The sequence below is a fragment of the Jaculus jaculus genome, chromosome 9, assembly GCF_020740685.1.
Source record: "Jaculus jaculus isolate mJacJac1 chromosome 9, mJacJac1.mat.Y.cur, whole genome shotgun sequence".
NCBI classification, from domain to species: domain Eukaryota; kingdom Metazoa; phylum Chordata; class Mammalia; order Rodentia; family Dipodidae; genus Jaculus; species Jaculus jaculus.
In genome coordinates this window covers 1,462,046-1,478,368 of record NC_059110.1, presented here as the reverse complement: position 1 = coordinate 1,478,368, position 16,323 = coordinate 1,462,046, and the positions used below count along the sequence as shown (strand labels likewise).

Genomic DNA, 16,323 nt, shown 5'->3' with positions numbered 1-16,323 from the left:
AGTGTTCATAAACATATCTGAGTGTTTCTGAACCCACATGCTTCAGATGGACAATTAAAGGACACAGTTGTGGTGACCCCATACCATAGCCCATGTCCCAAACCACAGCCGAAGTGGGGAACATTTTCCAGGAGACCGGCAGCGGTTTGTTTCCTCCCTCAGAGCCAGGCAGTGGCCGCATTCCCCACGACTCTGCTCTGTTTGCTGTTTACTTTCGCTGCACCTGTTTGATATCAGCTTGCCGAAGGCAAGCCCCTGTGTTTGTTGTGGGTTTTAAGTGGGGACCTCCAGCACACACCTTGGAGGGGATTTAAAACCATTTAATTAGGAAAGACGTGTGATTCGTTTTCCTTTGTTTAACAAATGTTTATGGTTTTAACTTTTCCAGTCCAGCTGCAAATCACTCACACTTGCAAACTGGGGCTGGTCTGAAAGCAATTACCCCAGCTGCCCGCAAAGCCTTCCCAGGGGCCGTTTTCATTAGATAATGGCAATTACTGGCACACGTGTGCACCACTCAGTCTTAAATAAATCCTACTCAGAACCTGAGCCTCGCTCTTCAGCTTTTTCCCAGAAAAACAAACCACTCCAGGTTCCCCACTTTTCTTACAGTACTTGAATATGACTCCATGTTGTTGCTGTGCCCCAAGGTTCTAGGGCAGGGGCCATAGTCAGCTGCCACTTAACAGATGGCAGAACTGAAGGTCATGGATACTTCTTTGCATAATCACATAGTGTCCAGCACAGAGTCTGTCATCATGTGAACCACCTCGGGTGTGCTACACAACATACTGAGAGAGGGAGGCGATGTTGAGGTCAGAATACCTGTGAGCTGTCCTCCGTCTCCGCGCCATCCCTGTCCACTCAAGCAGTGGTCAGAGATGTGCACCCTGGTGCTCACTGTCCAGCAGTTCTAAATGTATTTACTTGAAGAAATATGTTCATAGACTAACGTGATGCATGCCCAGTTAGAATAAAGTTTTCACTGGCTTAGGGTAGTCGTTTTGTTCCCACATCTCACTTCATTATTCAGGAAATTTAAAAAAAACAATCCAGAACCACCTAGACCTTAAAATTCAATTACTTTAGACAACAGAACAGATAAATGTACCAACTTATGTTTGAAGTAATTAATGCACTTGGAAAAATGAGGCTAAGATTGGCTAACGATGTCCCTTTCCATTCTAAATTCCTGTTCATTGTACTGAATGACAGCAAGAGACCCATATAGTAAACACATTGCACGTTGTGCTTAAGTAAAACAGTGAATGGAAAGATGACAAGGGAACACTGAAGTTCGAGTCCGATTGGCCAGGCTGTAATCACAGCACTTGAGATGCTGAAGCAGGAGGATAATAAGTTTGAGGTAACCTGTACTGCTTATTAAGACCCTGTCCCATAAACAAGTCAATTAGGACTGTCAAATTTGAAGCAAAAATCAGATGTTAATAACTCTTTTTGTGTATGAATCTAAGGTGATAGGAGACTGCAGAACATTAATGTATGGTTCATTTAAAATATGTGAAGTAAATATTGCTTGTCTCAACTGATAAGTTTTTCTGATCATTTCAAGGGAACGAAGTGTGAGTCCAAAGGGTTCCCACTAACCCTAACATCTAACCCACTCTTGCCTACTTTTACATATTGCTTTTTCTCTGTAGCCAGGTAGGCTTCATTTCTGGTAGGCAACTTTTTGCCTACCCAGGTAACAGGTACCAATTTTTTCATTCAATCTTCTTTTTTGCCCCCTTACAGCCCAGGAAGCAAGGATGAATGGCTAACTACCCAAGGCAGTTCCTAGACATGTGGGCATCTCCCTCACCAAAGAGCAATTAAAAGCCAAAAATATAGTATTTGCACTTTGTACTTTAAATGTAAATTCACTTTGTAGAAATGAGATATTTAACAGACTATTTTAATCTGTGAAAATGGAAGGCTGGCTTCAGAAACTTAATCACATACAATGTATGTGTCCTCGTCTGACCTTCGGAATCTGTACTTGGTGGAGGTGGGTTGAGCAATCACTTTTCTGTCTCTTCATGGAAGGCTTGCTTCAAACCCGTGTCCTCTCCCTCTGCCAAGCAGTCTCCTGTCGTCTGCTTGCTCCGGGCACTGCTGATGCAAGCTGGAAGCCTTGTTTCCTTAGAAGCTTGCAGCTTAGAACCATGCGGCTGATGTGCATGTTCACTTGGTTGTTGGGGTTTTGTGTTAGCTGTCCCTTTTTTTGCTCCCCACAGACCTCACTCACACCATGAGCTATGCACATGCTACCGCGAGACACAGCTGTAACCTTGGTAGCTCCTGGTTGCCTGCTGTCAGATTATCTTTGTGTTTCCATTCCTAGTTTCTATCTGAGTTTTGCCTAGCACTTGGGCTTGGCCTGCTATTAAGTTTTAAGGAAGTCATTCTTAATGTTGGCAGGCAGCCTGGAGGGGCCTCTTTTAGAGGACAAATCTAGTACTGGTGGGCTAAGCACCTGCCTCTCCTCCACCGACCCATTCTGTTTGGCCCTCGGTGGCACCCATTAAAAGGGAAAATGGCCTTTGGAGGGATCACAAACAGTCTCCTGAGGAAGCCACAGGCACAGTACATCATGCCAAATCACTGAATGGCAGCCAGCAGAGAACACCTGGGGTCATCTTCTCTCTGCCGAGGCTTCCAGAGCAGGAGGGCAGGCCATGATGTTCACCAGAAGTCCTTATGGGACGAGGGCCAGGAGGCGGATGCACAAGTGGTGGGAGACAGAAGCGGCCTGTGTGTGTGCTCGGCTGCTGTCCTCAGACCTGGGCCAGCTCGCTCCAAGCCCAGCGTTCTGAAGGAAACCTTGTGCAGCGGGAGAGCTGGGGTGATGATCTCAGCACAGGCTTTCAGGTGGAAATCCACTCCTGGTCTCCAGCCTTCCAGCACGTGTGTATGGATGTGCACGCACACTGCAGGCCTTTGCTCATTTGGACTGCGCAAAAGTGAAAGCCAAGCCTCTGGGGACCCAGACCAGCTCAAGTGCATGTATGTCACCATTGTCCAAGAAACAAGTGTGGTACCAACTGTTTTGGATAATCTTTTATATGTCTGAACTCTGAATTTATTCGTTTTTATTAGATTAAAATATGCTATCAAAAATGTCTGACTTTTCTTTCCAGAGTTTATAATTATTTCCTTGTTTCAAAATATTTATTAATTTGTGTGTGTGTGAGAGAGAGAGAGGAGATATAATGGCATGCTAGGGTGTCTTGCTGCTATAAACAAACTCCAAACACATGTGTCACTTTGGGCATCTGGCTTTATGTGACTACTGGGGAATTGAAGCCAGGCATGTAGGCTTTGCAAGCAAGCATCTGTAACCATTGATTCGTCTCCTCGGCCCTATAATTGTTTACTTTTAAAGGCATCCACTGCTGATGAGGCAAAGGTACAGAAAGTCTGAGTCCTGTGCTCACTTCGGCAGCACATATACTAAAATTGGAACGATACAGAGAAGATTAGTATGGCCCCTGCACAAGGATGACACGCAAATTTGTGAAGCGTTCCATATTTTAAAAAAAAAAAAAAAAAGAAAAGAAAATCTGAGTCCTGGTTCTACCTGTCAGGCTGTGTGACTTGAGGTGTGTCCCTCAACCTTTCTGAATGTTAGGTTCCTCTTTAAGGTAGGATTGTTGGCACATACCTTGGGAGGTGGAAGATCACCTGATTGACACACGTGACGTCTTTGACACACTGGAAATGTGTTTGTTATCACTGTGTAGAAGGACAGGCTAATGCCACCTGCCCATAGATGCTATGGGACTACAGAAGAAGCAAGAATGCATTCTTGTCTGGATGAAAGCTAGTTCTGTTCCCTGTTACACAACCAGAACCTTGAAGGTGACTTTGACCTCCAATCCCGCATGCTTGGTTAGCCTACAGTGCTCTCTCAGAGCCCTCATCCTTGCCCCACTGGACAGCTTCCTTTAGGTTCTCTGTTCCCTCTCAGAAAGCACCCTACCCTGATGCCTGATCCACTTAGAACAGAGTGACTCCCTGGAAAGCCCTTGGTCTGAGCACCAGTGGTGGCCTGTTGTGCAGGGCCAACGTTTCCCCGAAGGAAGGGGTGTGCAGTTGAATGGAGAGCCCCGAGAGGAGGCAGGGGCATGGGCCACTTTCAGAAGCAGGCAGAAGAGGACAGAGTGTCCAGGGGGCCAAGAGTGCGGGTAAGGCATGTCGCTGCACATGGTTCTGATTGCAGGGAAGGAAAGCTGAGAATCTAAACCAGAAGTCTGCTTCCCTCTGCCCAGCGTGGCAGTGTTTACAGACAGAGGCCTCCCCCAGATGCAGCCCTCATCCTGCTTGAAAAGGCAGTCCTCTTGCCTTGTCAGAGTCTACCTGGAAGTTTTTAAAAGCAACTGAGCAACTCGCAAATTATACACATGGGTGCCAACCCTGGGCTTTATTTACATTATTAAGGTGAAAGATTTCAGCTCTTTTTTGAAGTTTATATACAGACATCACTAATATGACTGTGACAGCCAAGTGCAAAATCAAATCATGCAATCTACAAAGCTACTCCAGGAAGCCAGTAAAACACACACAGTTAAAGGTAGGGAAATGGGTGACGACGCTGGGGGAGAGGATTATGGGGACAATGGTGGCTTTGATGGCAGTGATAGTGATGGGGGGAGTAGGGATGATGGTGGTGGTAATGGGGACCATGTTGTGATGATGGTGGTGGTAGTTGTGGCAGGTGATTGTTTGACAATGATGGTGGTGGTAATGGGGACCATGTTGTGATGGTGGTGGTGGTAGTTGTGGCAGGTGATTGCTATGACAATGATGGTGGTGGTGATGGGGACCATGTTGTGATGGTGGTGGTGGTAGTTGTGGCAGGTGATTGTTTGACAATGATGGTGGTGGTGATGGGGACCATGTTGTGATGGTGGTGGTGGTAGTTGTGGCAGGTGATTGTTTGACAATGATGGTGGTGGTGATGGGGACCATGTTGTGATGATGGTGGTGGTAGTTGTGACAGGTGATTGTTATGACAATGATGGTTTTGGTGATGGGGACCATGTTGTGATGATGGTGGTGGTAGTTGTGGGAGGTGATTGTTTGACAATGATGGTGGTGGTGATGGGGACCATGCTGTGATGGTGGTGGTGGTAGTTGTGGCAGGTGATTGTTTGACAATGATGGTGGTGGTGATGGGGACCATGCTGTGATGGTGGTGGTGGTAGTTGTGGCAGGTGATTGTTTGACAATGATGGTGGTGGTGATGGGGACCATGTTGTGATGATGGTGGTGGTAGTTGTGGGAGGTGATTGTTTGACAATGATGGTGGTGGTGATGGGGACCATGTTGTGATGATGGTGGTGGTAGTTGTGGCAGGTGATTGTTATGACAATGATGGTGGCGGTGATGAGGACCATGTTGTGATGGTGGTGGTGGTAGTTGTGGCAGGTGATTGTTTGACAATGATGGTGGTGGTGATGGGGACCATGTTGTGATGGTGGTGGTGGTAGTTGTGACATGTGATTGTTATGACAATGATGGTGGTGGTGATGGGGACCATGCTGTGATGATGGTGGTGGTAGTTGTGGCAGGTGATTGTTATGACAATGATGGTGGTGGTGATGGGGACCATGTTGTGATGGTGGTGGTGGTAGTTGTGACAGGTGATTGTTATGACAATGATGGTGGTGGTAATGGGGACCATGCTGTGATGATGGTGGTGGTAGCTGTGGCAGGTGATTATGTGACAACAATGATGGTGGTGGTAATGGGGACCATGTTGTGATGATGGTGGTGGTAGTTGTGGCAGGTGATTGTTGTGACAACAATGATGGTGGTGGTAATGGGGACCATGTTGTGATGATGGTGGTGGTAGTTGTGGCAGGTGATTGTTGTGACAACAGTGATGGTGGTGGTGATGGGGACCATGTTGTGATGGTGGTGGTGGTAGTTGTGGCAGGTGATTGTTGTGACAACAATGATGGTGGTGGTAATGGGGACCATGTTGTGATGATGGTGGTGGTAGTTGTGGCAGGTGATTGTTGTGACAACAGTGATGGTGGTTGCGATGGGGACCATGTTGTGATGATGGTGGTGGTAGTTGTGGCAGATGATTGTTTGACAATGATGGTGGTGGTGATGGGGACCATGTTGTGATGGTGGTGGTGGTAGTTGTGGGAGGTGATTGTTTGACAATGATGGTGGTGATGGGGACCATGTTGTGATGGTGGTGGTGGTAGTTGTGGGAGGTGATTGTTGTGACAACAATGATGGTGGTGGAGATGGGAACCATGTTGTGATGGTGGTGGTAGTTGTGACATGTGATTGTTTGACAATGATGGTGGTGGTGATGGGGACCATGTTGTGATGATGGTGGTGGTAGTTGTGGCAGGTGATTGTTTCACAATGATGGTTTTGGTGATGGGGACCATGTTGTGATGATGGTGGTGGTAGTTGTGGCAGGTGATTGTTTGACAATGATGGTGGTGATGGGGACCATGTTGTGATGGTGGTGGTGGTAGTTGTGGCAGGTGATTGTTTGACAATGATGGTGGTGGTCATGGGGACCATGCTGTGATGATGGTGGTGGTAGTTGTGGCAGGTGATTGTTTGACAATGATGGTGGTGGTGATGGGGACCATGTTGTGATGGTGGTGGTGGTAGTTGTGGCAGGTGATTATGTGACAACAATGATGGTGGTGGTGATGGGGACCATGTTGTGATGGTGGTGGTGGTAGTTGTGGGAGGTGATTGTTTGACAATGATGGTGGTGGTGATGGGGACCATGTTGTGATGGTGGTGCTGGTAGTTGTGGCAGGTGATTGTTTGACAATGATGGTGGTGGTGATGGGGACCATGCTGTGATGATGGTGGTGGTAGTTGTGGCAGGTGATTGTTTGACAATGATGGTGGTGGTGATGGGGACCATGTTGTGATGGTGGTGGTGGTAGTTGTGGCAGGTGATTGTTATGACAATGATGGTGGTGGTGATGGGGGCCATGTTGTGATGAAGGCGGTGGTAGTTGTGGCAGGTGATTATGTGACAACAATGATGGTGGTGGCGATGGGGACCATGTTGTAATGATGGTGGTGGTAGTTGTGGGAGGTGATTGTTTGACAATGATGGTGGTGGTGATGGGGACCATGTTGTGATGGTGGTGGTGGTAGTTGTGGCAGGTGATTGTTATGACAATGATGGTGGTGGTGATGGGGGCCATGTTGTGATGAAGGCGGTGGTAGTTGTGGCAGGTGATTATGTGACAACAATGATGGTGGTGGCGATGGGGACCATGTTGTGATGGTGGTGCTGGTAGTGGGAGGAGTGAGGATGGTGGTGACGGTGGTGATGACTGGTGGTGGTGATGATGATCTAAATCACAGTGGTAAGGTTACAGGAGGTGGTTTTTTTTCCAATATCGAATCCTACTCCATGGACCAAAACGTTTTTGTCCAAGTACCTGCCCAATTTTAGCATTTCTTCATTTTAAAAAGCTTTTGTCTACAGTGCTGTGAAGAACCCGCTAGAAGTTCAGCCTCCCACAGAGGCTCTGGTTTATTCTTGTTCTAGGCCCTGTTTTCGCCCTCTGGTGGCCAGATTATTGGGGCTCTGCTGGACCTCGGGCTGTTCTAGACTCTCTTCAGTCTGCATGGGAAGCCTTGGGCATGTTCCACATGGCTGCATGCCAGGTCAGCTGCACAAGTGCCTGTCGATTTGTCTCTGCCACCAAAGCCCATCATGTGGGTCAGGTCAAGTCACAGGTCACAGGAAGCACATGCTAGGAGTCAATACAAGAGACAGGATCTAGAATGAAACTAGGCTCCTAGGGACCCAGTGTGTACAGAGGGTTTGTGGAATATCTAGTAACAAAGCTCTTGCTTCCTGGGGTAGAGGGAAGGCTATGAAAGGACACATGCTGAGGGAAGGCTAGGAAAGGAGTATGTGCTGGGGTATCATGTCAGCAAATGGGAAAAGCCTGGGCCATGGATAGAAAGCAGCTCTAGGCGTCACACTGACCTATAGCCTGGCCTGGAGCGAGCAGACAGCCACCTCTGCAATTCCAGCCTTCCATCCAACAAAGGTGATTTTAATACCTCATTTCCGTCACTCCAAACAACATGGAGTACTGGGCACAAGTGGAATTCAGCAGCAGCCTGATGAAAGGACAGGGCTCTTGAATCCAGACCTGGGATGGTGCCCTGCAGGTACACAGGGCAGGTCTTCACCACCTGCACAAGTTGTCCCCCTAAGGGTGGGGCAAGGGAATTTCATTCCCACATCTCACTGGCCAGGAATTTGTTTCTAAGTTGATGGACTCTCCTATCTTTTATGCTCCTAAGACATGAGAGAACTCTCATGACTGACTGTGCTGTGTGGGGCACCATAGTTCATAGAGCCCATGGGAGTGTGGAGTGAGGAGTGTAGAAGAAGGAAGTGAATAGAGTGTGTGTGATGAGATTGAGTGTGCAGAGTTTGGAGTGTGGAGGGAGGGGTGTGGGGGGAGGGGGAAGGTGAAGGGATTGAGTGTGGAGGGAGTTTGGAGGTGTGGAGGGAGGAATGTGGGGGGAGGGGGAGAGATTGCGGGTGGAGAGTTTGAGTGTGGGGGTGTAGAAGGAGTGTGGGGAGTGTGGAAGAAGGGGTGTGGAAGGAGATGTGAGAGGGAGTGTGAAGAGACTGAATGTGGCGGGAGGAGTATGGAGGCTCTATTCAGCCTTGATGCAGATTAACTATTTAAAGGAAAATCAGGAGCTGGGGAGATAATTCAATTGGTTGAATATCTCCATGGAAGCATAGGACCTGAGTTCAATCCACATGTTTCACAGGTTTTTTTAAGCAAGGCATAGTGGCAAGTGCTTATAATCCCAACTGTGGGGAGATGAAATCAAGTAGATATTTCTGTCTGTCTGTCTGTCTCTCTATTTCTCTCTCTCAGTCTTCTCTCTCTATCTCTCTTGCACTCTATCTCTGTGTCTCTCTCTCTCTCTCTCTGTCTGTCTCTCTCTCTGGGACCTTTCAGTCAGCCAGTCTTAATCTAGGTGGTGAGTTCCAGGCAGGCCAGTGATAGATCCTGGTTCAAAAACAGCATTGAGAGCACCTGGGGATGACAGGTGAGCTTACCCTCTGTCCTCCCCACACCTGGGTACACATGTGCCTACGTGTACATATACTCTCTCTCTCTACCTCCCTCCTTCAAGGAAAGTCATTAAAAAAATAAATAAATAAAACCTGTTAAAGAAGGCCCAGTCATGACCACAGCTGTTACCTTCAGAGTATTAGAAAGACCTGTGGATGAATACTGCTGGCACTGAGCCCATCTGATTCCTGATTATAAAGCCAACCTGTTTCCAATAAGCTAAAGCCTTTTCCTTTGAGAAGGTTCCCTTCAGAGTCAGGCCCAGACATGCTATGGGGAGAAGGACACAGGCACAAAGCCCCTCGGGTCACCTTATTGGGTCCTTTCTCCAAGGGTCCGCTGCCAGCATTCCTGTGAATGGATGAAGAACACTGGTGAATTCCACCCCCTTTCCCTTTCCTAGGATGTATTTCTCCTCTGAAGCATTTTGTCCACTTTTGGTCCAGTAGCTCAGCCCATATCAATGCCTGGGTGGGCATGTTGATTGCCAAAAGGGCAATCAATGAGAAGGCGTTTCCCCAAGGAAGGCAGTCGGAGCTGGCTGAGACCCATGGACAGGCTTCTAGTTGATTTGGAGGTGCGTATCTGCCTGAGCTAGGGTGCTAGCTCCTCATTTTAGCCTCTTTGGATATCAGCTCCTCCTGGAAAACAAGAATGTGGATGTCCACCACACAGAATGACAGATAAGTGTCCTGCTTCTTAGGGCCTATCTCCCACACCTCATCTTTCTTGCAGAGAAACCCTGACAATCCTGCCACTTGCCTCTCCTCATGCCCTAGCAGGACATGACACCCAAGAACTCCCTGTCCAATTCATAGCCTTCTTGGCTGTTTGGCACTCATGGAGGAGGAGGCTCCTGCCAGCTCCAAGCACCCCGCTTCCCACTCTGCCTCCCCCTCCCCACATTAGGCGGTTGTAGACATGACCCAGGGCATGCTCAATCCCTAGCAGCCCAGAAACATCCTGTGTCTACTGCTGCCTGATATTCCTTCTCACTCAGGCCATTCGATGGCCTGTCACTCAGTGACTCTATTGCAAGTATCTCAACTTTGTCACAAACCATTGATGACAGAGGATCTCAAGTATTTCTGTTCCATCTTTACACCTTTTCCATGGGGCAGAACAGTGGAAAAAGTGTTACATGTCCATTAGTGTCACTGTGGGTTTATAGTGTCAGGTCCTAGGGAAGAGGTCATGGTCAGATGGTCCTGGGCACCTGTCTTCACTGTCCCCTTGCTTTGTCCAAGATGATCTCACACGTCTTTCTGGGCTCAGCACCCCCCAATGCCCAGTTCTGGGCCCCATGGTCATGCTGCTTCCTTCTTCCCCACAGCCTAGGCTGGAAGTTGTGACTCTTAGAGCTTGGTCCTCCTCTTATTTTCATGTATGGTGGCCCTAGGTGGTTCCTCCAGCTCTGAGCATGGTCCCCTCTTCATCCTCCCTCCCACCATCTTCCCAATTTACCTGATAATCCCCACCTGAAATGAAAGCCTGTCATCACCAAGCCCAGAGACTCTCAGAGCCCAGTGCAAAAGCTCTCTGAACAAGGCTGGCCTGTGGCCTGGACCTGGGGCAGGACAGAAGGACATCATGGGTAGAAAAGCAGGTCCTGCATATTCCAGGACAACCTGGAGCTGGCAACCTGCCTTGTTAATGGTCCTTGCCACCCTGGGCCTCTTTTCTGGGTATTTTTTTCTGGATCCTTCCTAGTGTGAGTAGATGGTAGGTATGAAGAGGCCTCTCTCCTTTGAGCAGATGGTAGGTGTGAAGAGCTCTCTCTCCCAACATGTTCTTTAGTTCTCATGCTGAGCAGGCTTGCAATTAGTTTTGGCCCCACCTGGGGCTTCCCTACCCCACACCCCCGCCACCCACAGGTACGAGACCCAGTGGCCTTAGAGTTAGCCTAGGAAAGACTACAGAGCAAGTCATTCATTCTCTAAGTCCTGCAGCTTCTCCCTCCAAAGCAGCATTTTCTAGTCTATGCAACTCATGCATACCATGGCTACCTCGTGTAGCCTGTTACCACCCACCAGTAATGTAGGCTTTTTCCCTTTCCACACCTTCTGGTCATTGTCATGGAGATAATTGCTTCTTCTCCTACATCCACACCTGCCCAGTCACCACCTACTCTTTGTGGAGCAAAGCTAAACCTTTGAAGCCATCTTCTTCTGTGAATGCTAGGAGACCGTGTTTCTCCCATGTCTCCACACATGACTACTTATCCAGCCCACCCCATTCCCTGAAGGGAAACTGAATTTATACTAGCCCATTTATTTATTCCCTATATAGTAAGGTGTTCTCTACTGCTTAACAAAATGGCATTCATCTGCTTTGGTCATTAGCACTGCCATCTACAATGCCATGACTGGCTGGGTGGCTGGCTCTCAGTCAAGCTTTTGAATGAGCAACCAATACAACTTCTCTCTCTCTCTCTCTCTCTGTTTCTCTCTCTTGCACTTTAGTTTACTTTTTAGTTCACTCTCCTCCACTTGTACACTGTCTCGTTCTTTTCATCTGCTATTGTATTACTGATAAGTGGTGAGGTAAGGAGAACACAGCTCTGTGCTCATAAAGCAGACGGCCTCAGCCTCATCTCCCTCTGTTCCAGGGCAGGGCAGTGCACTAAGCCTTCCAGATGATTGTGAGGCATGGTTTCTGTGGCACTACATGAAGTTCCTGAGATGGTTCACAATCTCCTAACTCAGGTGGTTGGGGGTGTCATCTGCACACATCTGGAGCTGGGACTGCAGGACAAGGGCAGACTCATCCACAGAGAAGCAAAGACGGGGTGGTAATTTCCTGGGAAGTACACCACTCATATGGGAAATTATAGAGAGAAAGATAAATATAAACATTTCCTTCAGGCATCATGAATGAATGTTTGACATATGAATGCATCATACATGCTTGCCCACTGATGGTTTAAACATAGTTATGCATACATCATACCCTTGTTTTCTTTCAAAAATAAAACATTTCAGTTAAAACAGTAAAATAAGATATTTATATATCTTAACAATTCATTTTTGTACATACTTAAATGCAAAGATTTCTCTTTTTTTCTCCCAAAATTTCTCAGTGATTCAAAGATAAGAGAATTGTAATGCAGATGAGTCCAGAGACTCAAGACGTTTCAAATACTGGTTGAAATGCATGCTGTGACCACCCCCCACCCCAACATGCATTCTCAAATTTGCATGGGATCAGGTTTACAAGTACGATTCAGTGTAAGAGCTTTTGACACATACATACTGGAGTCATGCCTAGCAAAGTCATCCTTCCTCTATGACGGCACATCTCCTTATCTCTCTGCTTTCATGTGCACATCATGTGGTCTTCCCTCAGGAGCCTGGAGTCCTGAAAACAGAGGCCACTTGAGCCTATGTTCAGTTCCCACTCATGGGTGCAGAGTCTGGTAAGGCATCAACAGACCAAGGCCTGGTTTCCAAGGTGTCTCCTGTGGGAACAACAAGCAGGCAATGTTCACCAGTTGTATTTCTGTCTACTTCTTCCAGGAGTTGTCTATGACTTTGGACAGAGACAGTGTTATGATGTCAAATACTTTCCACATATCAACGGAGTCATGATCTACATACTGCTTACCTCACCTCATTAATCCACAGGATAAGGACACAGTGTTTAGATAGCATCATGATTGTGCTCATCTTGTTTCCTATCTTTAGTGAGTCTCAGTCTGCTCTGCTGCTGTAACAAAGACAGCTCACACTATGTAATCCATTTTCTTAGGTTATACTAATAAAACTTTATTGATCTTTGAGACAAAGACTCAGGTGTAAGCATAATCAGGTACTCACTTGTAAGGGCTCATTTGGAAGCTAGTAGACAACTGCTTTCTCCCTGTGACTTCACATGTTGCACACAGAAACAGTAAACAGCCTGTCTACCCCTATGGGGTGTTAATTACTTTAAAGGAGTCCCAGCAGAACTCAATCACTTCCAAAGCTCTCTCCCTAATACCATCATGTTGGCTTAGGGTTTCAACCTATTTGTTTAGGGGACATAATTTAGTTCACCGCCAGTTAAAATTATAAGGTCAAATTCAGGAGACCAGGTGAGAACCCTGAATAAAATACTGTGACAAAAGTAATCATGGGCAGACCAAGGCAAGTATATAATGTTTACATGCACAGTGCCAGTAGTCAAAAAATGGAACTGTTGTGTGTGTGTGTGATGGGGGGAGATTGGCAAATAAAGAAGTGAGAATATATACAATGCCAAATTGAACATGTGACAAATGCTCCTTGCCTGGAATTACACACCATGTATAACACCATAAATTCAAGACCCTTCTCTTCCTTCATCTTGAATCATGATTGCTTTTATACCATATATGTGTGTGTGTGTGTGTGTGTGTGTGTGTGTGTGTGTGTGTGTGTATAAACTAGCTCTAAGTCACACCCAGTCAAGGTAAAAATGAATAAAAATTAAAAGGAAGAATTACCAACATGCCCTTACAAATTAACAGCAGAGCTCAGTAGCTCTCAGAGTCTGAGCCACCATGAAGGGGACCTCCCTTCTTCTGTATTATGTTTTATGAATTAAGGCTCAAAGCAAAACCCAATTCCACAGTAGTTTTACTTCATTTCCTTTAACAATAGATCCTTTGAAGACCTGGCCGGGAGTAGAGTTAGTTGGCTTAGTTATTTATTTAGCTAACACATTGCTGGTAAGAAAGTCATAAAGTGCTCATTTGACTTCATTGTTCGTGTGACTGCCAAAAGTTTTGGCCTGTAGTTGCTAGGAAGAATATATATGTATGTATATATATATAAACAAAGCAGAAGTTTTTGTGTAAGTCATTTTTATCAAGAGCTGACATTGGAGCTGTTTTTGAAGGGAGCCATGCTGGCGCTAAGGAGTTCAGTGTGAAAAACATTGCTGACAAACTGAGCTTCCTAGGACCTCTGCGATGTCAAGAGCAGGCCTTTCTCCACATCTCTAGACCACTGCCACTCATTGGCCTTTGATCCTTGCCTATCTTCAAATCCAATGGCAAGGCTCAGCATCAGTAAGATGAGGTGAACGGATTCCTGTAGATAGTGGCCAGCATGAGAAGGGACACACAACAGCCTATCTGTACTGGCTCCGCCCACCCTGCCTAGGCGCTCCTGATCGCACACCATTCACCCTCGCTGCGGATGGCCCTGTGAGCCCCGCTGATGGCTCTCGTGGCATTCTGTGGTTAAAGGCACACTTGGACTATAATCTGTCTGGCAAAACCCACCACAGTGTCCCAGGCCATTGTAGGCTGCCCTGGGGAGTGCAGTCATTCAGGAGCAATCTCTCCCTTCAGCGTCTGTCCAGCCAGATGCCCACCTGTGCTGCTTCCTCTAAGTCCACTGTGGCTCTGCTTCATGGGACCTATTCCAGAGAGGCTGTCCTTACTGGCTCCTGTGGGTCATAGGAGAGTGTCGGTTCATATCTGAGGGTGGCAGGGAGATGGGATTTGGTCTCATGCAGGAAATAAAGGACCTGAAAGAGGGGCGTGTGGTATGATGATGGGGGAACCTAGAGAGGAGGACGAGCACGGAGAGTTTCCCAAAGACAGAGGTAGATGGGGGCTGGACAGCTGACGTCATGAGTCTTCTCCCTGCTCTGCCCTGGGATGCTCCACCTCTACCCACTCTCTGCCCTCCACCTTAAAGCCCCACATCATTGGAGCTCGGGAATACCCAGGAGCAGTCTCTCCTCTCCACAGTGTCACTCATGTATGGCACTCACTCTTGCTAAACTAACATGAAGGGCTCCGTGTGCCCAGGGAAATGGAGAAGAATGTGAAGCTTCATCCCATGGGTCGCCCCTCCTCTGCTTCATAGAGCAGTCAGCAATCTGAGGGTTCCATGTTTGGCCAGCAAAGTCACTTCCAAGCCTATAGCCCACAGTAGTTCAGGGAAAGTGCGAACCATAGCCATTAGTGATTCCAGGCTGAAGGCCAGCCAGCATGTGTCTTCCTAAATGCATGCATTACCAAGGCTAGTATTAAATGCTACACGGCACTAGGTGCTCACAGGAGAAATGGCAGAGGGACACTGTGCTGCCCTGGGATTCCTCAAAATGTGCAAATATCCAGTGGGTGCAGCGATTGTGTGAAAATGACAGGCATCATCACATATGCCCACACAGCATATGCCTGCATTCCACATTAACACGGAGGATGTTTTTGAGGTAGATATTCATGTTCACCACTGCTAACATCTCTGCCAAACACCCAGATATAGGGTGTCCAAGGGCATTCCATAGTGAGGTGAGGTGGGAGGCAGAGAGAAAGTATGGTGGAAGACAGAGCCATGAAGCCAGAGTACCCACTTCCCTGGTTTCTCCCTGTAGCCTGCAAGTGTGGGTACATGGGATACCCTCAGATGTCGGACCTATGTCACAATGCATTTTCTGTCAAGCAGAAGAAACAGTGATAGAGAGACTGTGTTAGGCGGCCACCTTTGTCTTCTGTCATTTGCCCACAGAAAGGTCTTGGTTTTGCATACACTCAGGCCAGGCTTACAAGTGGCTACAAGTTATAAGTGACTCTGCAGTTAATTGACATCAGTGTCTTCAGAATTAAAGTGACAGGCAGAAGCAAGTGAAAGAGCCTCAGTTGTCCACATTAGTGTGGGAAGGTGATCAGAACCCGTTTCAGGTAAGACTCTTCTCTTGCACTGACTTTCTGATCTCATTTGGCCCTTCTGCATTGTTTTATTTCACTGAGAATTTCTGTTGACATGATGCAGGGTTAGTGACACAGATTCTGAGGACCCTGCCCCATGCCCTTTTGCCCTTATGCCCTTATGCCCTCATGTTCCTCAGCCCACTGGCAAAGCTGTGAGATGCCACATGCCAATAAGAAGTCACAGCTGCTTAGATCAATCTCTGGAACCTCTAGACCTCGCTGCCGAGGTATGATGGCCCAGACCGTGTACGGGAGGTAGAGCTTGTGATCCCAGGGGTGACCTGAGGTCATACAGGGAGGAGTAGCTGGGTGGTAGGTACTGAGGTAGGTCTAGAGTCAGCACCATCTCCTCTGTCTGTCCCTCACGGTCATGCAGCTGTGGTACCCTCCTCACATAAACACACATGACCAACTGTATTATGCGACCACATATGGGACATGTTGTATCATCTCTCACCATTGGCTCCAGTTTTCCATCCCTCACTATGTATGTGGCTTTTATCTTCACACATTTTCTGAACCAGC

The 16,323-nt window shown here is 47.4% G+C and overlaps 1 protein-coding gene and 1 non-coding gene across 3 annotated transcripts in view; both read left to right on the top strand.

The window, feature by feature from the left end:
- Positions 1 to 3,124, top strand: part of Smoc2 (SPARC related modular calcium binding 2) — a 137,122-nt gene extending 133,998 nt beyond the window's left edge. For both annotated transcript variants that reach the window (XM_004651076.2, XM_004651075.2), the window contains exon 13: positions 1,756 to 3,124. In XM_004651076.2, the coding sequence (XP_004651133.2) occupies positions 1,756 to 1,773 (18 nt within the window). In that variant the 3' untranslated portion in view covers positions 1,774 to 3,124. The remainder of the gene's footprint in view (positions 1 to 1,755) is intronic.
- Positions 3,125 to 3,429: 305 nt separating this feature from the next.
- LOC123463700 lies at positions 3,430 to 3,536 on the top strand. The gene has a single exon (XR_006639090.1). It is a non-coding gene; the product is annotated as a U6 spliceosomal RNA (small nuclear RNA).
- Positions 3,537 to 16,323: the final 12,787 nt, after the last annotated feature.